The sequence below is a fragment of the Myxine glutinosa genome, chromosome 5 (assembly GCF_964187855.1).
Source record: "Myxine glutinosa chromosome 5, kmMyxGlut1.1, whole genome shotgun sequence".
In the NCBI taxonomy this organism is placed as follows: Eukaryota; Metazoa; Chordata; class Myxini; order Myxiniformes; family Myxinidae; genus Myxine; species Myxine glutinosa.
In genome coordinates this window covers 166377834-166403128 of record NC_136265.1, presented here as the reverse complement: position 1 = coordinate 166403128, position 25295 = coordinate 166377834, and the positions used below count along the sequence as shown (strand labels likewise).

The following is a 25295-nucleotide window of genomic DNA, read 5'->3' as shown; positions in this document are numbered from 1 at the left end:
CAGGAAGGACACTTTAGTAAAGTTTTGGCTGACAGTGTCTCATGAGTACCCAGAGATTGCACATCTCGCGGTGAATTTCCTGATGCCATTCATGACGACGTGGATGTGTGAGGCAGGTTTCTCAACGGTGACATATCTGAAGTCCAAGCAGGGCCGGATTTAGACATGTGGAGGCCCTGGGCAGCCTTCAGTAGTGGAGGCCCACCCTACCTTAGAATACTAAAAGGGTGACAAGACATAGTTAGTCATCCATAAAGTATATTTTTCAAGTACAAATAATCTGAATAAAAATGTACATCTATAAATATCAGGATCAATCTGTATAAGAATCTCGTTCCTATGTTTCAAGCATAAAGAATTTGAATGAGCAAGCAAGCAACATCTTTAAACATCATGATCAATCTATAAGAATCTTACGAAGTTCCTATGTTTCAAGTATAAAGAATCTGAATAGTGAATAAGCAAGCAGATCAATCATGATCAATCATAAGAATCTAGTAAAGTACCTAATACCTATATTTACAGACCAGGCACTTTACGAGACTTGACCCTTGCAAAGTCTTGGATCAATTTGTCGAAGTCAATCTCTCTGAGAATATCACATTCAATACTCATCAAGGCCAGGTGACTGAGCCTATCATGACACATTGTAGTATGGAGTCTGTTCTTGATGAACTTCATGTTACTGAATGAACGTTCTCCAGAACAGTATGTGACCATGAGCACCAAGTACATCCGTAGCATTATCTCGACATTTGGAAATGTATCCGCCACTTTCTTGTCCATCAACAGTTTGTAAAGGAAATGTTCTCTCCCTGTCTTATCATCTTCGTATTCCAGTAAATGAGTGAGGAAGGCTGCAAACTGCACAAGTTCAACACCAAGTATTTGATCTAGATCATCCTTGTACTCAGCAACCAATTTTGCTGCAGCTGCTTCAATTTCATCGCAGTCCAGTGATTCCAGTTTACGCAAGAAACCGAAAAGAGAACAGGAATAGGCTTCCAATCGTTGCTCCAATTAACTCAGAAACTGATCAATTACTGGAAGAAAATTCTGAACTCGAAATTTTTCAGACATTGAGAGTGCAGCTTCTTCTGATCGTCCATAATCCAATGGATTGAGGCACACATTTCGTTGACGATTGCTTGTCTGCAACTGCGCATAATCATCAGTTCCAGACATCTCCTTTCCTTTCTGCTCAAAAACATGACAGGCACTCTCGTTTTTCACTTACAAAACATTTCAAGGACTTCAACATTGCTACTGCTGTGTTCAGATCAGGTTTTGGATCTTGCAACATGTGACTTGTGGCGTTAACTCTGTCAAGAATGTCATGCCCAAAAACAGCATCGATGCCAGTCTCCAGTTTGCACATCCTGTCATGGAACCATTTGCCTCAGAATGTGCTTTGGACATCTCATTTTCATCTCTTGCTATTTTGGCAAGTGCTTCACGGATTGGGTGATATCCTTGGACGAGTGCTTTTACTGCTTCGGATCGACAGGACCATCGTGTTGTAGAAACCCTCTTTGGCACAGATACAGGACCAGATTCCACAGTCTTCAGTGAGTCTGTAAGAATTTCATAACGATGTGTGGAAGCTGTGAAGAACACATAAATTGCCTCGAGGAAGTCAAAAAATTCCACAGCTGCTTGACAACATTCAGCGGCTGCTTGTCCAACTAGGTTCAGTGAATGTCCAGCACAGGGTATCCAAACTGCATGAAGATTTTCAGCTGCCACTTTAGCTTGAAGACCATTGGATCTCCCACTCATTGCTGAGGCGTTATCATGTGATTGCCCACGACAATTCTGAATGTCAATGTCATGGTCTGCAAGGAATTTCATCAATCCTTCAAACATTTATTGAGCCTTGTGTCCTTGATTTGGCAAGAACTTCACAAATCTCTCAACTTGTGTATCATGCTCCATGTATCTGAAGATCAGAGTTTGTTGATCAACATGACCTTCATCAGCTGGGGAATCAAGAGAAACTGAATAGTATTTTGACAGTTTTATGCGTGAAATTATTTCATTCAGAACTTCATTGCCCATTAGTAAGACAAGTTCTTCACAGATGGTTGAAGACAAATAGTTTGTATGACCACTGCCACGATTTGCATGATTCTGGACGTGTTGCCTGAGGAAATCATCATATTCAGCCAAAAGCTCTAGTATTCCCAAGTAGTTTCCATTATGAGGAGATCCAAATGTTTCATTATCTCCACGAAGAGCTAGGCCTCGTTCACATGCAAATTTAAGCACACTGACCAGTCGCTTTAAAAAACTGCGCCAATATTGCTCAATTCGATCCGCTTCTTGTGCAAGGTCACAGTTTACACGTCCAGCTTTCTTCGCACGACTTGCTGCTGACAAAACTGCTTGAATGTGGTCTTTTGATTGCTCATGGACACCAAGTCGATCACTAGCATGTTTCCAGTCGCAGAACCCATCATGTGTGAATTGGGATCTTGCAACACCATTAGCTTGCAAAAGAAGCAGTAGAGTCGACCATTTCCTGGTGAAAAACAAAGCCAAGAGCGTATCACAACTTCCCCATTTCGATTTCGTTGCTCAAACATAGCTGGTGTACATTTCCGACTGACATTGCTTGCAACTTTTTGTATTGCTGATTTGGCATCCAAAGACTTGACATCACTGTGGTGGAGATCCTCATCACCTTTCACAGCCCAATAGTCAATGAATTCTTTCGTCATATGCTCTGGCGTACGCTGATGTCATCAACCTGTGTATTTGTATGAGATTCTGGAAGCACTTGCTTTGAAGCAGTGTCTGTCTTCTCGACATTCTGGTCATTTTCTACCGTAGACAGGCCGGATGAAGATGAAGCTAGTGTCTCTGCAGCAGGTGATATCCTTGGTTCTGGTTGTACTGCACTGGTTGTACTGGTTGTACTGAAGGTGAAGCACTGTCTGCTTCTAAAGCTGATGGACGAGTGAAGAATTCAGTCATTCGACGTGTTTTTGCAAGTTCTTGGGCTTCTCTTTCAGTACGTTCCTTGGATACGTTCTTCTTTGCAGCACCACTTGCAAAATGTAGTGGACTTTTCTGCCTGTCCATTCCACTCATTCCTGCAAGAAAATTTGTGTTTATTTTATTTGCGAAAAATCTGGAATGTAGCAGTGCAATTGCTATAATATGGCAGGTGACAACCCAAATATCTATGGTGCATTAGCTTTCCTTGATGCCCCCATGGTGATACACACTGCATATACTGCACACTGCTTACCAAGGATGAGTCAGCATTATCCCTTTGTGCAGCCTGATAGATTAGCAGCATCAATAGGAACGCTTCCATTGTTACAAATACAGTAAAACTTCCTCCAACGCGGGGGATACATTCTGGGATAACCTCGGGTTAGAGGAATTCGCGTTGGAGGAATCATTAAGCGTATGGGGAAATTGGGCATATGTTCCAGGCTCCCAAAAAACTGACCCGAAAACAGCCTTTCTTGCTTTTTTTACATGTTTCTTTGTATGGAATCGTGCAGCATTATTAAACATACTGTTGCAGTTTTGAGAACGCACACTCATAAATATAACATCATTAATAAAGGTTAAAAGTAACACCCCATAGTTAGGCCACAAGCAACACGTAGGCCCATATAGAACATTAGTTATGTCTTAGTATGTGTTTAGGATAAGGCCATTTTCCCTAGTATCATCTGCGTTGTGTAAAACAAATAAGAGTAGGTCCCTTTCATTCTGGCTGCACCCCTCAAATCCACTTCTATGGGCAGAATCCATCCCGTGCCCCATTTGACAACCCGCAGTTTGTTATGCTTGAGATGCTCTCCTTGTGGCACTTTGGCTACCAGCAACGTTTGCTGCTCATAGGTTTGCTTGGTTAGCTGGAACCAGCCAACACGACACGAGGTAGGCCTGAGAGAGAGAGGGAGGAGCGTGGCGTCGGGGCGGAGTGGGGGAGATCGGCAGCTGCGGTAAGGACACCAGCCAATCAGGGCTAAGGTGAGATCGCCTGACAGGGCGTGGCTGGAGGTTCCAGAGGGTTCGCTGGGTTGTCTTATATAAACCAGTGCATAAAGCCCTCGACAGGACTTGCCCAGGACTGCCTCTAAGGACTCGCGTGATCAGAGAGAGTTATGATCGAGGACTGAGCAGCAACGCGCCATTGTGAAGGACTCGTTGGGGAAGGATCATTGCGGCAGGACTCGAAGGGAGCGAGCGTGCTGAAGGACTTTGTTGGAGAGAGCACATTGTGAGGACTTGTGAGAAAGGCGCCCGGTAAAGAAGGGCTTGTTGGAGATCGCTGGTTGGGAATTTGGCTTGGGCTTGCGGTGAGCGAATATCAAGCACCAGCATTCCTATCATGCACGCGGCCGTGAGCCAACGTAACCGCTTACCGATCCCCCAATATATAATTGTCCGTTCGCGCCTACGCCACGCGGGGAGCTTTCCTGCCATCTTCCATCGCCTGCATCGGAGTGAGCCGTTGGCTGTACTGTGGGACCAACGAGTTGGGGACCGGAGTGAGCTGTGGACACGATCCTTCGGACCATCGCCTGATCATCTGCAAGCTCCGTGTGAGTCTGAGAGTCTGTGTCTGAGTGCGATCGGGCCCGTGTCCAGGGAATAAGTACAAGACTGTATAAGGCTGCCCTGTGTATCTGCTTCTTCCTCTTCACTGTACATTACTTTTCTTCCTCTTCTTCTTAGTGTACAAATTGGTAATAAATTCCTGTGTTATTCCTTTTCCTCTTGGTCCGACCGTTTTAGTCATTTCCTCCATTGGGTAAACGTGGCATGACCACAACCGCTAGAATTGGGTTTAGTTTTTAGTTAACAGCTAGGATCACGGATCGGATTTGACACCTGAACCAAATTTTTAATTTTATTTGGACAAATTTGGTCAAAATTACGAGCGCCCCAAATTTAGTAATAACATCCAAATTAAATCGTGCCATGGATACCCAAGGCGGTCGGATGCCGGTGGGGGAAAATGGGGACATAGAAGAGGGGTTAGAACCAACCCAGGACCCCCGGGAAGTACAGTTAGCAATGGAGGAAGCCGATGAGGGTACAGCAGTGGAGGTAGCAGAGGAACAAAATGGCGGCACCTCGCACGCAGTGGCAAGGGCCGAGCCCGCAGTGCCAATAGATATAGGCCTTTTTATGATGCAATTCAGGGCGTATGTGGGAGAGGAATTCGGTAAATTGACGGAAAAATTAGACACGCAAAAGGATGAGATGAAAGCTCAGGGGGAGCAATTGGGAAATCAAATTGGGGGATTAGAAAGCAAATTGGGGGGATTAGAAAGCAAATTGGGGGGCCAATTGGAGGACGTGGGTGGCCAAATGAAAGAAATGAAAGAGGGGTTAGTGGGGTTGGAAAACAGGATGGCCACCCAAGAGAATCAAATGGAAGAAACGAAAGACGGGTTGAATAATTTTGAAAACAAAGTGGGTGGCCAAATAAAAAATATCGGGAAAGACATAGACCGCAGGTCGAGCGGGTGGGTCCCATTGGTATGCGACGAGGTAGCGCAACTTGAGGAGCACATGGGAAGCGAGCCAGAGCGAGGCGCAGGTAACTGGACCAGGATAGAAATAGCGACACGGGGTGTGAAAAAGCCGACGGCCGCTGAATTGGAAAAACAAATTTTATTAGCACCAGCGGTCGTTGAGGAAAGAATTAAAATGGAAATTGGGGTTGAGGAGACAGCAGAGTTAGTACATGTATCACGGTAGAATAAGATGGAATGCACACAAAGTCTGGATTCGCATCGTGATGTCGTGCTGCCTAACCCCAATGAAAGTTTGCAGATGGTGACGGAGAAGAGGATCCCCAAGGTGAGTAGGGTGGTGTATGGCACGAAAAGGTTTGGCGCGAAAGTGTTTGGCACGAAAAGATTTTTCGCGCGCTTGGGATCGTGACGTCACCCGGGCGTTCGTGGAAGGTCCTTTGTGCGCTGTGAGAAGGTGAATGGCACGCGTGTGCGGACGGCGCCAGAGCGCGAGTGTGTTACCGAGTGCGAGAGTGAATGCACATCGGAGTGTATGTGTGATGAATGCGGTACAGAGTGTGCGTTGGAAGAGAGTGAGAGAGGATGCACTCCAGAGCACGTGATTGGGTGTGCAAAAGAGTGCACACCCATGGGTAAGAGTGCGCTGAGTGGGTGTGTGCAAGAGTACACACCCGGGAGTGTTACGGGGGATGTAACAAAGGAGTGTGCGCGAGGGTGTGCGGTGGTGATTGGGTGTGTACCGGGCAAGTACACACCTGTGGTTGTTAGAGGATGTAACAAGAGAGAGTGCGCCGGAGTGTGCGTGAGGATGTATGGCGATGGAGTGTGTGGAAGGCGTGAGTGCGCCTGAGTGGTGTGCACCTGAGTGTGTAAGAGGAGAGAATGCATGAGCATGCCATAACAGAGTGTAGTGAGTGTGTGGGAGGCGCTGGGATGCCTGGGTGTGCGAGTGAAGAGTGGGTCGTGAGGTGTGCATGTGGGGGTGCAACCAACCCAGGCATCAACGCAGTTCTCACTTGAGAGAGCATGTGTTGGTGCATTCACTCTCGCACTCGGTTAGCGTTTAGGCCGACGTATAGCCGATGCGAGCTCTCGGCGCGTCGGGCGCTTTGTGTGCTGCAGGGACCTGCGGGGATCGTTGCCGCGACGGTTTTGCAAGAACCGCCGTGCACGATCCGCGCCGGGCCCTGCCCTGTATGGTCGATGCCGTGTGTGTGTGTGTGTATATGTGGATGTGGGTGTGGGGGTTGGATGTGTGTGTGTGTGTGTGTGTGGAGGGGTGGAGGGGTGTGTGTGTGTATGTGTGGAGGGGTGTGTATGTGTGGAGGGGTGTGCATGTGGGGGGTAGGGGTGTGTGTGTGTGTGTGTGTGTGTGTGTGTGTGTGTGTGTGTGTGTGTGTGTGTGTGTGTTGGGGGTGGGGGGATGTGTGTTTGTGTGTGTGTGTGTGTGGGGGGGGGGGGTGGGGGGTGGTAGGGGGAATGTGTGTGTGTGTGTGGGGATGTGTGTGTGTGTGGGGGGGGGGTTGTGTGGGGGGATGTGTGTGTGGGGATGTGTCTTGGGGGTTGGGGGGGAAGGGGATGTGCGTTTGTGTGGATATGTGTGTGCGTGTGGGGGGAGGGGTGTGTGTGTGTGTGTGTGTGTGTGTGTGTGTGTGTGTGTAGGGGGGGGGATGTGTGTGTGTGTGTGTGTGTGTGTGTGTGTGTGGGGGGGGGGGGTGAATGTGTGGAAGGGTGTGAATGTGTGGAGGGGTGTGCGTGTGGGGGGAGGGGTGTGGGAGTGTTTGTGTGTGTGTGGGTGGGTGTGTGTGGGGGGGGGGGTGGATATGTGTGTAGGTGGGGGGGTTGGGGTGTGTGTGTGGAGGAGGGGGGGGTTGGATGTGTGTGTATGTGTGGAGGGGTGTGTGTGTGTATGTGTGGAGGGGTGTGCATGTGGGGGGAGGATTTTATGTTTTATCGACTGTTCCGGGGAGAGAGGGGGAAGGACACAAACAACATTTGAGAGCAGGGGCATCTGTGGCAACAATGGCAATTTTTCATCAAAGGACAAATCTGCGATGGCCCTATAGCCAAATATCTTTCTTAGGACATACTCTGACTGTGCCAAATGCCATGCTTGTATCATCAAAGGCACAATTCCTGCACCTATCTGCCATAATATTAGATGCTCACACAACTTTAGACACTGATTCATTGAGGGTGCGGATTGCAGTTGGGTAAAAGCTGTCGTGCAAGTGATTACAGTTGGTCTGGATGGCATGATCGTGTTTACCCGAACGGAGAAGTTTTAAAATGTCGTGTGCTGATTGGAACTCATATCGGACGATGGCTTTCGCTGTTTTCGCTACTCCACTGGAGTACAGGAACTCGTTGAAAGGCAGATCGCACCCAATAATTTTGCGAGCAGGCTTTGCTATCCTGTTGAGATAGTATCGGTCGTCCCACGTTGATCTGCCATACCTGAGTTGATAGACTCTTTTTAGACAAATCCAACCTCAGCAGCCCGATGTTGCCCCATCATTTTGCATTTTGCGGTGGGCATAAGTCGCTCAGAGCTCTGTCATCAAACCAGGAGTCAAACTGGTCAAGTCAAACCAGGAGAATTGTGTAACACAATTAACCTTTTTTTAAGTCCATGAAGTAATTTAAATTGATATATTAACTCACTTTTCCCGGCACTGGGTCGGGTACTTTTTCTTGTATCGACTAGAATAAATATCATTTGTGTGGTTTTATTTTTTTCATTATTTTTTTTTTTTTTGTATACAAGATCGAGGCTCGTATAAGAGCTAACATTAATGACAAAAACAAACAAACGGACACATAAGACATAAAGAGAGCGGGAGACTAGATGGGGAGAGAGGGGGGAATCGCACAAGTACAACATTTGAGAGCAGGGACATCGGGAGAAGGGTGGGAAGGGGGAGGGGGTGGGAGAGGTAAACACCACATGGACACAGCTCGGACCAGGAAAGAAGTCGGTATTTCAGAAAAGTGTATCTGGGGTGAATTAACGGGTGCAGAAAATATCAAGGTTTTGGATGGGGGAGGATAAGAGATGGTGGTGAACAGCTGTTTTAAAGACCTGGAGGGAGGAATGGGATTGAAGAGAGTGAGGGAGTTTGTTCCAGAGGTGGGAGCAAAGAGGAATGAAAGGGTGAAGGTGAGCAGAGGGTCTTTCTTTTTGGCAGTCTCACCAGAAGAGGGTTGCTGGCAGATCTTTTGCGATCTGTAGGAGTATTTGGGGGACAGCACAGACAGAGCTGGGGGGGCTAGACCAGAGAGGAGTTGGTAGAAGACAGAATGACCACAAACCTGCCTGCGGTGAGTGAGTGAAAGGCCCTCAGAGTTGGCTTCATCTTGGGAGATTCCAATTATTCTGAGAGCTTTGGTTTCAACAGCGTGAAGCTGAGCTCGGTGTGAGGCAGGAGCACCAGCCCAGAGGGGAGAGCAGTATAACATTGAGCTGCGGATGAAAGCCTTGTATGTGGTGAGGAGCTCAGGTGTGCCAAGGAAGGACCTCGCACGACGGAGTGTGCCTTGTCAGCGACTGGCTTTGGAGGCCAGCTTGGAAATGTGGTTTTCCCAGGAAAGATCATGGCAGATTGTGAGACCCAAGAGCTTGAGTCACAGAACTTATTGGAGAGGATTGTTGAGAAAGTAGATGAGAGGGTTGTCCAGGCGGTCTTTTTGGAGAGACATCGTGAGAGTGTGAGATTTGTCAGGATTGAAAGACATGTTCCACTTGTTTGACCAGTCTGATTTTGTACAGGTCTTCAGAGAGTGAGGAGGCTGCAGACTGCCGATTGGAGGGATGAGGTATGGAGCGGCAGAGAGTGGAGTCATCAGCAAAGAGATAGAGAGGATTTTCCAGAGTCGGAGAGATCATTGATGTCTGAAGCAATGATGGATTCCATGACAGTGCTGATGATTGGGAGCAGGCTGATTGGTCTGTAGTTGCAAGGATCTCTTTTTGCAAGGTGATGGCAGATGACCTTGAGCAAAAGAGGGTGAAGAGTACAGAGAGACGGTGTGAAAGAGCGGCAGAGCAGGATTTTATGACCTGTGGGCTGATGCCGTCTGGTCCAGTTGCATAATCAGAGTCGAGGTTTGACACAAACTTTTCCACCTTGTCAGGAGAGAAGGACACAGAGTCCAGGAGCAGCTGGGTACGACTGGGTATGGTGTGTTCAGAGAGAGACGGGTTTGGGACACAAGATTTTGAGGCAAACAGAGTTGAGGCATTCAGCTTTTTCATGTACGGAGTCAGCTGTGTAGCCATTTGAGGTGAGGGAGGGGATGGAGGGCGAACAAACACCAGATACAGATTTGACAAGACGCCACCAGGATTTGGAAGAGGGAGACAGGTTTGAGAGTTCACGCTTGAGAGTAGAGAGATATTGTTTCCTGGCTCTCTTGAGGGTAGACACACTTGTTCTGAGCTTAGTGAAAGGAAATGAGATTGCCTTCCTTTGGATTTGCCTTCCAGGAGGCGAAGGCAAGTTGCTTCACGGCAACTGCCTCACCACAAGATTCCGTGTACCATGGAAGGGAGGAAGGGTATGACAACTGAGGTCGAGATAGGATAAATCTGTGCATGAGAGGGCGCAGTTTACTTTGGAGGAATTCACACGATGAGTTGATGTCAGAGGCAGTAGAGGCAGTTGTGATGGGAGACCTGTCCAGATGATTGATGACGGCTTGAAGACCGTGCCAGTTAGCCCGAGTGAAATGCCAGACTTGTCGGCGCTGAGGACGCTCTCTGGGAATGGCCAGAGAGATGTCCCCTTTAACAAGCATATGGTCAGATGGACCGATTGGAGCAGAAGAAGAGCAGCAGACATTTGCAAGGAAGTTTGTCATAACCAAGTTTAGAAGAGAAGATACTCCATTGACTGATATCCTGGTCAGGAAATTGACAGATTGTGTCAGTCCCAGTGAGTCGCAGAAGTCCTATGCTGAGGTGCCATGGCTAGTGAGAGAGGTACCCACACCCAGCCAGCTGGCATGATGACAGTTGACATCACCACATATGAGGAAGAGAGAGTTGGGATGAGTAGATAGAAGTTGGTCCATGTTATCCGACAGAGATGTAGATGGAGTCATCACTGTTTGGTGGACGGTGCACCACACATATTAACAAAAGGTGGGAGCGAAGGGGAAGTCGTAGCCAGAGGTACTCCTGGGGTGAGGTGGAGAGAGGGCAGTGCAGGGAGAGTGAGGAAAATAGTTTTTGATAAAGATAGTAACCCCACCTCCAGGACGAGGCTCAGGTCTATCATACCGGAGGAGGGAGTAACCAGGAAGAGATATTAAGGAATCAGAGACATCTTGAAGAAGGAAGGTTTCTGTTCAGCAGATCAAGTCTCGTTTGTCAGAAGCAACCTGTATGGAGAGGTCAATCAGGTTTGAGGTCCATACCGTTAAGGAAGATGCAGGGGGAGCATTGGTACAGGGGAGGTTAGGGGTAGGGTAAGATGAGGAAGAGGAGGAGGTAGGGAGAGCTGTTGATAGTGTGTCAGAGATTTCAGAAGAGCTAGGATAAAGGGAAGGATGAGGAGGACAAAAGGTTTGATGGTGATTGGATGAGGAACAGTGAGGTTTTGTTTGAGAGGGTGTGGGGGGGAGGGGCAGAGCGAGGAAGAAGGTTGGAGGAGATGGAGGTAAGGGTTGGAAGGGAGAGGAAGCAGGGAGGACGCTTTGAGGAGGGGTGGGAGGGGAGAATTGGAGAAAAATGGAGGGTGGGGAGATTTGAAGGGGAGGGGGGAAGGAGGAGTTTTGAAATAGAGGGGTTAGGGGGGATATTTAGGAGGGGAGGGTGAGGGGGGAGTTTAGGAGGGGAGGGGGGAGTTCAGGAGGGGAGGGGAGAGTTCAGGAGGGGAGGGGGGAGTTCAGGAGGGGAGGGTGTGGGGGGAGTTTAGGAGGGGAGGGGTGAGGGGGGAATTTAGGAGGGGAGGGGTGAGGGGGAATTTAGGAGGGGATGGGCAAGGGGGGAGATTTGAAAGGGAGGGGGGGGTTTAGGAGGGGAGGGGTGAGTTTGGATTTTAGAAAGTGTTGGACGATTCATGGAAAACGAACATTAATTGCAAAATGAGTTTCTTGTGATTTTTGGAGTCAGTGATACATTTGAAAACGTTGGAGGAGGGGTGGAATGCAGGTGAGTTTAGGGAATGTAGGAATGAAGAACTGTAAGAGATTGAATTTTTATTTGAAATGGAGATTTGGTGAGCAAATCGAAAACAACCTTTTGAAGAAGAAGAAGAAGAAAAGTGTGTTATAATATACAACAGAATACAACACTTCAGGGGAAAGTTTAAGCGTTTTTAAACTAAACCGTGAAAACTATCTCGGGGAATTCCCTAAATGAGGGCATGAAGGATTCCTAAGGGGGATTGAGGATTCCAGCACAGGTTCAGAAGCAGGAACAGAAGAATAGGAGATTGACAGCCAGGAGAGCAGAGAGCGAAGGAACAGGGAGGTGTATAAGCAAATGTGTTGATTCGGGAGGAGAGGCCTACTTTTTAATTTCTTCGTTAATGTGTTTTTTGTTGAAGGTTCGGTGAAAGTGGATCAGAGGAAGAAGAATCGAGTTGAAAGAAGTATGGTGAGAACTGGAATTGGAAAGGAAAGGTGTCGGCTGGAGAGGATTGAGTTATGAAGGAAGGGGAGAAAAAAACGGGTGGGGCAAAACACGTGGGCGAAGAACGAACGTACACAGGGAGAGAAGGAAATTATACATATTTTTTTTGAATTTTTTTTTTTTTTTTTGAATTAAGAATTTAAACAAAGGGTGAGGTGTTCGGGGAAGTATGGGGTGAAAAAAAGACTGGAAAAAACAGGGAGAGAACGAAAGTAAATGGACCACAAACGATAGCAGAGAGGAGACAACAAAGCTTCGAGGACTGGAAAACCAGTCCTGAAAAACGCGGCAGGAACCAACCAACGATTTTACACAGGTATGCACGATTTACACCGATATCTAACTAGAAACACACAGTGGGCACTCACACCGTAAAATAAAAATACAGTTTTGCCAAAAATACAAATGGCAAAAATTCTTAACTTTGGTCGCGTGGAGAGCTTGGAAAACACACGACCTCGCTGGCAAAACCGGAGGGCGGAAGCCCAAATGTCAGTGGCTGTAGCTATGTCAGCAATATTCATTAGTCGAATGTTCACGGCACTGACCAAATGGGTGTGACCATTTTCCCAGCATCGTTATTCATGTCTGTTTATCGTGTCTATCTGTGTCAGCAAACAACGGTCCATCTAGGTGATGCCGAAAAATCACATACTTTCCTCACCTCTCACAGCAGTGATTACAATATTGGTGATTACAGTGTGGTGTCTTTATCTCATGCTTTCCTCACCTCGTGAATAATCCTGGTTTTTTTTATTTATTACTATTCAGAGTCTCGGCTCATGGAAGAGCTAGTACACTGAACGGATCAGGACGTAATGGGACAAAAACACATGCATGGAGAAGGAAGCAGCTCAAAGTATTACAGACTTGGCATTTAATATGGAATTTTTTTTTTGTGGGGGTCAACTTACTTTTCAAGATGTCTTAGAACCAAAAGTTCATTGGAATTATGTTGAAATTATTCTAGATTTTGTTAATGTGACCTTTAAAAGAAACAAAAACCACATTTGACATTTTGAAACAAATAAATTGATCCTTGAAAGTGATGTAAACTGATATCGAACTCAATTCATGGACAGTACTGTGTTAAACTTCTGTACGTTTTCCAGAAGTATCTCTTTATTTTGCACATCAGCCAAAAAATTTTTTAACAAAAACAAAAGTTAAATTACGACTGGGATTACGGACAGTAAAATTACAGTTCAGTACTTTGTGTGACCCCCATGAGCATTCAGGAGAGCACATACACGTTGAAGCATGCTGTTCACGAGATTTGCCAAGGTTTGGACAGGAATCGCTTGCCATGCAGTGACAATAGCCTGCTGCAATTCATGCACAGAGGTCGGCTGCTGGTCCAAGTGGTCGATTTGATGCGTTAATTCTGCCCACAAGTTCTCTATCGGATTCATATCCGGGGACATGGCAGGCCACTCCATATGCTCTACACCATGGTCAGCAAGAAAGTGTTGGATCATGCGAGCACGATGAGGCCGTGCGTTGTCATCTTGGAAGACAAAGTTTCCTCGAAAGGCGGCACGAGCAAATGGAAGCAATGTTTCTTCCAGAATGGCCCTGTACTTGAACTGGTTCAGGTTTCCATTCAGAACAACCAGGTCAGTTTTGCCCCCTGCATGAAAAGCAGCCCAAACGGTCACCCCACCACCTCCAGCTTGGACTCTTGGCACTATACAATCTTTGTTGTAGGTTTCATGCACTTGTCTGCACACTCGGACGTGGCCATCTTGACGATAGACCAGAAATCTAGACTCGTCACTGAAGGTCACGTGATTCCAGTGTCCTAGCTGCCATTGACGGTGCTCTCTGGCCCACTGCAATCGGCGCTGGCGGTGTTGTCTGGTCAGGCGTGGCTTTCTCAGGGGACGCCTGGCACGATAGCCTGCTTGAACCAGTTGTTGGTTGACTAGCCTTCTGGATACAGGCACATTTGTCAGTTGCTGCCACTCAGCCCGAAGCTGATTAGCTGACTTGGTACGGCCATTGCGGACTAACCGGTGCAGCTGGCGATCATCCCTCCTTGTGGTTCTGCGGGGACGTCCTGGCCTCGGTATTGGAGTAGGGACACCCCTCTGAGCATTTCGTTTCAGGATCTTTGACACCTGACCTTGAGTGATGCCATACTGCCGAGGAATGGCACGCTGTTTCATGCCGTAATTTCGTAAAGCCACCACTCCATGACAAAAGGCATTGTCGAGTTGACGGACCATCTCCAGAGGAAGCGGCAATAACTTTTGGAGACGTGCAGCAGTTGTTTTCCACTAATACTGAACGCAACAACCCTTGTATACCCGACTGTGAAGCCAATCATCAAATGCACCTGTCCGTACATTTTGCCACGCCACCTGTGATATAATCCTGTTGTTGGCGTCTTGCTGCGACAGACAATCAGTAACATGGTTCTTTTAACAAATAAATCACCAAAGTGTAAAAGAAATTCACCAGATTGATATACTAAGTTAAGAAAGTAAACCCAAGTCAAGAAAAAATATATATTCCATATTAAATGCCAAGTCTGTATATTCATCCGGTATGCGTATTCTGATGTACCAAGTTACAGATCAGTTTGTTGGCAAGAATGATCCTGGGTGGGTTGCCATTGCCTACCCAGCAGTAGTTATGGCAGAAATTTGGAATTCGACCAGCATGCCGGCGATAGCTCGCTGACACTTTGCGAAGGAGACCATGGGAGCTTTAGCGTCCACCAACTAATGCCGGGACATGGGATGCCCAGTTTAACATCGATCCGAGGGATGGCACACACATGGATGAATCACCCCCTGCCTGTGGAATACCAGGAGGACATTTATAGCTATGAGATTCGAACCCAGTTTTCACAGCTTCGAGGTGAGTGTGCATACCTGCATGCCATATTGCCAGCCACGGTGTATACAGTATGGCACGTACAACGATGTTTTTGTCGGTGTTTAAGGGTTAGGGGTGTGTTAGCAAGACATAGGATGCCCAGTGATCTTGAGAGATTTTCATTTGCAGCCAAGTGATAACAGTCATGTTTTCGGACCTTAATGGTTTAATGAATGTGGAATTGTGTCACCTTCACTCCTCAAGTGAGTGGAGATGATTGGTTGTAAAAGATCCCAATCATTTCCCATTGAATGCAGACTTGTAATGCAACGATTTTCATCGAGTTGCACAACTCGCAGGACATCTGCTTTGCCATTACGTTTCAAAGGATGCAGACAGCGAAGCACACACTTGTACCAGGGACAGGGGAATGCTGCGAGAAGCAGGTGTCGTTTCATCAACTCCTTTGCACTTTTTTTTTTTTCTGAAATATATTTAAATTCCATCACGTCGATCGTCGGTTATGTTACTATCTCATGTTCATTTGGTTGGCATGAGTGCAGACACCTTACTGGAGCCATCTTGGATAGGATTGACTCGTGAGGGAATTACAGCAGAAGGATCAGGGCTGCCAGTTGGTGGTAGCATTTAAACAGGCAGGGGAGGGGCTGGAGGGTTGCCTTTTGAGCAGCACATGGTATGGAGCGTTGGTGGGGCAGGCGGCACAGTTTCATGTTAGGTATCAACAGAATATGTCGAAGGGACCGTGAAAAGGGTAAGCGCTGAAGGATATCTTCATCATGGTTGCCATTTTGTTTGTAGCGGAGGACTGCTGCCCATACGACATCCACATTAGTTAGCTAGCAGTGTAACCTGGTGTTGATGGAGGTCCAAGAAGACCAGACCATTTTTTACCTGCCCAGTTTAGCATGGATTTGTAATTTCTTCTGCCTGACCTTTCGTGAGACACCATGGGATCTTTGTCGTCGACCCCCGCATGGATGGGGTCCCCCGCATGCAAAACACCAGGGTGACAGTTTATATCTGGTTTGATATTCGAACCCAGGCTAGACAGCAAAAGGCAAGTGTGCATACCACTGAGCTCTCATGGCAGCTCCCAAAGGATATAAGGCATGATTTGAGCTCGTCTTGGGGAAGGATGTCGGGAGGGGGACCTCTGGATACAGCAAGGTTACGCTCCCCTTCCTTGCCTGTGCCCGTGCCGTGTAATGGAGCGCCTGGTTTTCTCGCAGCTACATACTGTCTGTCCTTCATTCCCAAAGGCTCGTCATTAATTCGTTTAATCATCCCCTGCCACCAGACAAACATCTGGCACAGTACACCTCAAAGCTGCAAATAGTGTTCTCGTTTCTGTGAACCTACTGCGTTTTACGCCTCGTAGCCCCCTCCTGCCCCCCATACCCCACCCTCGCCGTGCTCCAGATGGCTCGTGAAGACGGCGGGGGCGAGCTATGAATAAACATCTCCAGCAAGAGAGCCTGCGCTCCCATTAGGATAGCTATGGGCGTGGTTAAGGATGGGGAGTGGTTTGGGTGGATCTTGAGAGGCCCTGGTTGGTGTCGAAGGTGTGACCAAGAGGAGTGGTGTGGTTAGATGGAACATTTTCTGCGAGACTTGCATTTAGTGTCCACAATCCGCACTATGGTGATACTCCTCCAGTTAGGGAGATTTGGGGACACTGCATCTGCTGTGAAGGGCTCGTGACAAATTTTCATTCACGTGACCCCCTTTTAACACTTCCAGGGTGGCCAAGCACTCGTGATACATTCATGAAGGGTGGTAGTGTCCCCTTGTTGTACATTACTGATGACGTCATTACACAGTGATTGGGAAGCTGATGCTGTACAGGTAATTGTGCCGTTCTGACAGTACACGAGACTAGTGGAGGGATTAACTCCACACATACTGTAGTGAGGTTAATTACCTCCGCCACTGAAGGTGGATGTAGGTTATGTTTTCACCTCTGTCTGTTTGGCTGTTCGTTTGTTGCGAAAATCGAAGATTTTTCAAGTATATTGGTTGGTCTTGTGTGTTATTCTGTCTCTGTCTGTTTGTCTGTTTGTATGTCAATCGCCTACAGGTCACAATATTTTAAACTGATCGTTACGAAACTCCACCAAATGGTAGCAAGAAGCCTATTGATTTTGAGGTCAAAAGGTCAACATAGGCTAAAGGTCAACAACTTTGTCAGACTTCTAAAATCCTCAATTTTGATCCGATTGACTTGAAATTTAAAGAGGATTTATATTTCAGGTCACTGAATGCAACCACCAATTACTTTTGAAATCAACATAGGCCAAAAGGTCAACATAGGCCAAAGGTCAAAAACTTAAGATGGCATTTCGGAAACCGTCAATTTTCATCTGATTGACTTGAAATTTGAAGAGGATTTACATATCAGATGACTGAATTCAACCACCAATTATTTTTGAGGTCAACATAAGCCAAATGTCAACAACTTATTTTTGGGATTTCGCAAATGTGGTGCGATGCACGACATATTTCTTCTGTGTTTATTCATTGATTTAGATCTGCCTTATTCTCAGAGTACACATACAGTCACGTGAAAAAGTAAGTACACCCCATGTAAAGTTTTGACTTTTTAAAACATATTTCAACATACAGCTATTTGATCTTCATTTAAACAATATTGATAGATAAAGGTGATATAATATAACAAGTATCATGAAACATTTACATTTTGTAGTCCATTGTATAATTTAAATAAACATAAATGCAAATTTCGCATGTGGAAAAAGTAAGTACACCCCTACATTTATCACTACTTCAAATACCTAAAATTAGAATCAGGTGCACCAGCTCAGGTGCAAATGATTAGAACATCGTCAGAGAGGATCTCGGAGGAACCTGTCTTATTTAAACCTCAGACATTTCGTTTGGTTTGCTTTTTGTTGTTGAAGTGTGTGGCGTCACCATGCCTATATCAAAAGATCTCTCTGAGGCCTTCAGAAAGAAGGTTATAGATGCCTACTAGTCTGGCAAGGAATTCAAAAAGATCTCCAAACAATTTGAAATCAATCATTCGACTGTCCGGAAGATCATCTCCAAGTGGAGAAGATTCCAAACAACTGCCAACTTGTTCAGGCCAGGCCGCCCCAGCAAGTTCAGCCCGAGAGCAGACCGCAAGATGCTGAAAGAAGTCTTTAAGAACCCCAGAATGTCATCACGGGACCTACAGGTATCTCTTTCCACTGGTGATGTCAAAGTGCACGAGTCTACCATTAGAAAGAGGCTGCACAAATTTGATCTACATCGGAGGTGTGCCAGGAAGAAACCTTTGCTGTCCAGAAAGAACATCAGGACAAGACTAAAGTTTGCTGATGAACACCTTGACAAAGACCAGCACTTCTGGAACAATGTGCTCTGGACAGATGAGTCAAAGGTAGAGCTATTTGGCCACAGTACCAGAAGACATGTTTGGTGAAAACCAAAGACAGCATTTGACCACAAGAACCTGATACCAACTGTAAAGCATGGCGGTGGAAATATGGTTTGGGGCAGCTTTGCTGCATCAGGGCCTGGGCAGCTCACCATCATAGAATCCACTATGAATTCTTCATTGTACCAGAGGATAATGTGAGGATAATGCTTGAGGATAATGTGAGGCCATCTGTCGGAAAGTTGAAGCTCAAACGAAGGTGGACCGTGCAACATGACAATGACCCTAAACATACCAGTAAATCCACCAAGGAATGGCTGAAAAGAAAGAAATGGAGGGTTCTGGAATGGCCAAGTCAAAGCCTGGATCTAAATCCCATCGAGATGTTGTGGGGGGATTTGAAACGAGCTGTGCATGCAAGAAACCCCTCAAACATCGCACAGCTGAAAGAATTCTGCATGGAGGAGTGGGCAAAAATTTCTCCCAGTCGATGTCAGAGACTGGTAGACAGTTATAAGAAACGCCTACTTGAGGTTGTTTCTGCCAAAGGGGGCAATACCACCTATTAGAGCCAAGGGTGTACTTACTTTTTCCACATGCGAAATTTGCATTTATGTTTATTTAAATTATACAATGGACGACAAAATGTAAACGTTTCATGATATTTGTTATATTATGTCACCTTTATCTATCAATATTGTTGAAATGAAGATCAAATAGCTGTATGTTGAAATATGTTGAAAAAGTCAAAACTTTACATGGGGTGTACTTACTTTTTCACGTGACTGTATATCAGACTCCCAAACTGGGGGTTGTGCGTTTGAATCCCATCTGGGTTGAATAATTTTTTTCCCCTTACTTTTTCAAGTCTTTTATATCGTCTTGAATAAAGTCTTGTACGATGAACAAATACTTTTTGTTCAAATTTAATATGCATCTTGTGAAAAATTCCAGGTGCATAGAGAAGGCCCCTTTATATGGGACATGCCATGTGGCAAACTATAGAAAAGAAGCGACATTGTTGGGAAAAATTCCAGGGGCATATAAATGGCCCCTTTATATGGCACGTGCCATGTGGCAAACTATAACTATTTCAGAACACCAATGACGTCATGACTGATGAACCAATCAGTGTCACGATTACTTCGACATCTATATTATAAAAGGAGCCGTGTCTGTCTGTTTGTTTGTTTGTTTGTCGTGTTATAACTTGAGAACGGATTAACGGATTTCAATAAATCCAACTGCGGTTGATTCGGGTAATTTCCGGGAATGTTTGTGATCTAAAAAAAAATTATTTTTTATTTGTATGGGTACATGGACACACGCGTGTCAGAACTGCAAATGCCAACACGTTACGTTGGTTATCCCTGCACGGAAAGCAGGATCTCCCAGGAATCCTTTTTTTTTCTTCCCCCATAGATTATCCATTGCAGCAAAGATTGGTATTCCCGTCAGCGAAGCGATGGGTCTTATATTCTAGTGCTTATAAATGCACTAGTTCTCATCTCTTCCGGTCTCTTTGCTGTGACTCGCCTTTAAGAGTACAGCACGAAAAGCTTCGGTGTTGTTGCCATTATGTCGTGTTTGTTTTCTTGCATATTAGAGAAACCTTTTATTCAAACTCTGAAAATGTTATGGAGAAAGTTTTCTTCTGATAATTATTCTTCTTCGACCTCGGAAAGCATTACAGAGAAACTCAGCTATCGATTACTTAAACTCTTCAGGGTCCTTCGTCCATCGCCATTATTTTTGGGCACTTGTCGTGTATCTGGAGCCCCGCGGCTCTGGAGACGCCATAAAACTGGAAAAGAGGATAATAATAATAATAATAATAATAATAAAGGTTAATTTCAATTCCACTTCCATCGTGGCTAGAGGCAGAATTGAGGAAAGTTTCACAATTGATGAATTCAACAAGTAAAATACAACGATGCAATAAAATGGCAACGAATTATCTTCTATATATATATATATATATAAAAGAAAGTTTTTGTTTATTTGTTTGTGTGTTTGTTTGTTTGTCTGCACGCGCTAATCTCCTGAACGGTGAAAAATAGGAGGAAACCTCTGAAACAAAAAATGTCGGGACGGGCCCCGGGAAGGTTATAAGCTAGGCGGTGAGGCCGGTCGAGGCCGCCTCGGCCAGGCTGGGCCCATTTCACAATTAAAAGCTGAGCTGAATTTTAGTAGTCAATCTTCTACGGCCGTGAGTAAAAACTGAATTATAGTAGTAAATTCATTCAAAAAGAACCCGGGCAACGCCGGGTGCATTCGGCTAGTAATATATAAAATACAATAAAATGAAAACGAATACAAAAAATGACAGTAAAAGGAGCACCAATGTAAAATAAAAACTATAACAATGCGACTGTGTCGCCAATAGTCCCACAACAGGTAGATTCATCACTCTGCATATGAATGGGTAGTTGATCACGTTTGTGAAGTTTCGTGTTGATCGGATAAGGTTCGTTTTTCTATCCAAGATGGCTGCCAAACCACGTGACCTATGACATAATCATTTTCAAACTAAATGCAACAGTGCTGTTAGATGATATTTGTAAAATTTCGCATCGATAGGGTGAGTGGTTTCAGAGATATAATTATTTAATATTTTCCTTCAATCCAATATGGCTGCCAAACCATGTGACCTATGATGTCATAAATTTAAGATTTCAATACAAATGGTCATACATCATGTGCATGGCAGTTTCAGATTTTTAGGATAAGGAATTTGATTGAAACATTTTTGGCTGGTATACCACATCACCTATGATGTCATCATTATAATGCTTTTGTTCCCCATTCGGAGTACTTGACAATGTGTGAAGTTTCAAATTTTTCCATTCAACAGTTTCCGAGAAATATTTTTTAATTATTTGCGTTTAATCCAAGATGGCTGCCATACCACGTGACCTATGACATCACAATCATCATAAAAACATTCTGTATGGGTGTCACTCCGACCCTGAAAGTTTCTGTGGTTGCTGAGAAAAACGAGGTTTAGCCCGTACGGACGGACAGACAACCCGAAAACATAATGCCTCCGGCGACTTTGTCGGCAGAGGCAAAATAAAAGAACACCATCAAAAAAATACAATTTAGCAGTAATTTGACTATTCACACCACACCAAAGTTCCAAGTTTAGCAAGCACTCTAATTTGTTCATTGTACGGATGAGGAATGCCATTGGGCTATTCTTGAATCGTGTTGTTCTGCATTTCAACTCGGTTAATTGTTTAAAGTTTCGTTGCAAATATCCACTGTGAGATCTGTCTGCAGGTAACAAGTGTTGAAATTTGGAATGTGGAAGCAATCTCGCGAAAGAACAGCAGAGTTGCTCACGTCTCTTCTCAAGTGACTCCAGACCACAATCACGTAAAGCAACCAAGTAACTATGGTAGTTTGAGCCAATAATAAGTCAACAAGCCCTTTTCTGAACAAATTGAACCACTTTACACTGCTTTGTGATTCCGCTCGACCACACAGGATCTCCGTATTCCAATATGGGACGAACAAAAGATGTAAAAATGGTTACAAGATCATTGCTTGGGAGGGAATGGTATTTTAACTTCCGAATCATGTGAAAACGACTGTTAGATCTTTTATCAATGGAACTGACATGTGCATCCCATTTCAAATGTGCCTGAATGAAGATATCCAGCAATTTAATGATACTAGCAACGGTACCCGCCCTATGGGCGGGGCTTCAATTGAGAGGCCCAAATGAAAAGGCAAAATATCAGAAATTGAAGGCTTTTTTATTTAAAACGATTTATATAAACATCCGTTAAATCATATCACACGCAAATCATCAAAATCTAAACAGTATTTGTAGAATTTCAATAAAAGCCACATCACTGTTCATATCGGTAAATATTTTTCCATCGTGTTTGGAAAAACTGGAAAATTGGAAAAATTGGGAAAAAATTGGAAAAACAATATAGCCTATTTTACTCCAGGGGGTCCCAGGCTTACCCACACAAAATTTCGTTGCGATTGGTTCAGCCGTTTTTGTGGTACCTGGGAAAAGACGGATGGACAGACAGACAGACGGACAGACATTTGATGAATTATAGAAAGATTACAATTTTGAATCATAACATCATTCCCTACTTGTCCATATTCAGCGAAGCGATGGGCGGTGTTCACACACGTCGGATTAACATACAGAAAATGGGTTGGTATAGGAATTCAAAATGGCCAAATTTGTTTTTGGGGATATTGCAAGTATCGTGGTCTGCACATGTTTCTTTTTTGTCTGTCTGTCTGTTTCTTTGTCCGCACAGAACACGAGTATGCTTTTCTCTGCAACCATTGGTCCAATTGCCTAGAAATTTTCTGCATAGGAGCACCTCCTCCTGTATAATTTTTTTAATGATATTTATGACGTCATAGGTCACCTTGCATGTGCGCCATCTTGGAAAAACCGAAAATCTCCAAAACCGCTCGATAGAAAAAATTGAATCCTGACTCATTGTCAAGTACTCCCCATTGGGAACAACATATATTCATGATGATGTCCCTTATGATATCATAATCAGACAAGTAAAACACTTGATCCGATTTGTTTGAAATTACTTGAGCAGGATCTACACAAAAATTGCATAGGATAATTAAATTGACAAGCAATGGTACCTGCCCTGCGGGCGGGGCTTCAATTGGGAGGCCCAAATGAAAAGGCAAAATATCAGAAATTGAAGGCTTTTTTATTTTAAACGATTTATATAAACATCCGTTAAATCATATCACACGCAAATCATCAAAATCTAAACAGTATTTGTATAATTTCATTAAAAGCCAAATCACTGTTCATATCGGTAAATATTATTCCATCGTGTTTGGAAAAACTGGAAAATTAGAAAATTGGAAATTGGAAAAATTGGGGAAAAAAATTGGAAAAACAATATAGCCTATGTTACTCCAGGGGGTCCCAAGATTACCCACCCAAAATTTCGTTGCGATCGGTTCAGCCGTTTTTGCGGTATCTGGGAACAGACAGACAGACAGACAGATATTTGGTGAATTGCAGTATGACTAGTGAGATACCCATGCTACGCATGGGTGGTAGGCCAGAAGCAAACAGACAATGCAGAAACGGCGAATGCTAAAGCATGAAACCAATAAATTCCACATTCCTGTAGCACCTTCAGTCGCACGTCAGACGTGGACAGCAAGTTCGTGAAGGACTTCCATGAAAAACGTATCCGTTCGCAAACAAACGGATACGTTTGTTCCATTCTCAGTCAATGGTGAATCTGCATATGGCTATCCACAAATTTCACGTTTAGAAAGTAGAGACCGTCACTGCATTTCGTCATTCACTTGAACTCGATATCTCTTTTTTAATTCCAAACAGCAAAACCCAAATCACAAATTAAATAGCATTAATAAAAAAAATAAACTTTTCACAACATTCGTGACATAAACAAATATTAAAATCCTGATGGTAAGTTCCGTATGGTTGGGTGAATACACAACAACAACAACAACAACAACAACAACAACAACAACATGCATTTTAAGGCCATTTTCCCTGCTAGAGCGGGGGTTAGCCTTGCGGTCCCCATGACAATCTTCTCCACTTTGCCCTATTTTCTGCATCTCTCTTTGTTAACCCCCTTGCCCGCATTTCTTCTTCCACCATCTTTAACCAAGTCTTTCTCGGTCTTCCCCGTCCTCTACTTCCTTCTACATTCATTTCCATCACTCTTCTCAACCAGTCACTTTCATCCTTCCTCAACACATGACCAAACCATCTCAACCTGTTCCTCTTCACAGCATCAATCACAGGCTCTATTCCCATCATCTTTCGCAATTCATCATTTGTCTTCCTCTCTCTCAACGATACTCCGCACATCCATCGAACCATTCGCATTTCCACCCTTTCCAGCCTTCGTTGCTGCTCTACGTTCATTACCCATGTCTTGCTCCCATAAATCATAACACTTCTCACACATGCAGCATACACCTTTCCCTTCAGCATCAACGACACTCCCCTCCTCATCAGCATGCCACTTAGTTCCCGAAACTTCTGCCATGCACATCTCACTCTAGCAACCGTTGCCGAGTCTGATCCACCTTCTCCATTCAGCATGTCTCCGAGGTAGCAAAATGTTTTCACACCTTCCAGCTTCATGCCGTCTCCAAGATCCAACTCAACATTTCCTCCATCTGCAGCTCCCTCTGTGTGCACACCTTACATTTGAATGTAGCTGCCACACTGGTTAATGACCTTCTCAGACCACTACATTTTTGATGAACCCACTCAGCACACATTGTACATTGAATGGAGTTCACTCCGACACCCTTCCTGCACACAGCACAGGGCCACTTCTCAGTTCTTTCCACCTCACCACATGCTTTACCACCTGCCATCATCACCTTCGTCTTTCCGATATTCACTTTCAGACCTTTTGTCTCCATACATTCCTTCCACTTGTTCATCTTTTCCTTCAGTCCATCCATACTTTTCGCAATCAACACCAGATCATCTGCATACAACAACTCCCACGGTAAAGGCTCCTTTACGTTCTGAGCCAGCACCTCCATCACAGCTACAAATAGTAGTGGACTTAGTACTGACCCCTGATGCACTCCCACCTTCGCCTCAAACTCACCACTGTTCCCGTCCTTCGTCCTTACAGCTGTGCGCGCTCTTTTGTACATTGCCATCACAATTCTGATCAACCATTCCTCCACTCCGAACTTCGTCAATGCCCATGTCAATACTTCGTGTGGAACCCTATCGAATGCTTTCTCCAGATCAACAAACCCAAGAAACAACTTCCTTCCTCTTCTCCATGTACTTCTCCTGCAACTGCCTCACAATGAAAAGCGCGTCTGTCGTTCCTCTTCCTGGCATAAATCCAAACTGCATTTCGTCGATCTTCACTTTCTTCCT

At 45.0% G+C, this 25295-nt stretch overlaps 1 protein-coding gene across 1 annotated transcript in view; it reads left to right on the top strand.

The window, feature by feature from the left end:
- Positions 1-5043: 5043 nt before the first annotated feature.
- The window catches only part of GET3 (guided entry of tail-anchored proteins factor 3, ATPase), a 54999-nt gene continuing 34747 nt past the window's right edge, over positions 5044-25295 (top strand). The window contains exon 1 of the mRNA XM_078777427.1: positions 5044-5194. Within this exon, the coding sequence (XP_078633553.1) occupies positions 5044-5194 (151 nt within the window). The remainder of the gene's footprint in view (positions 5195-25295) is intronic.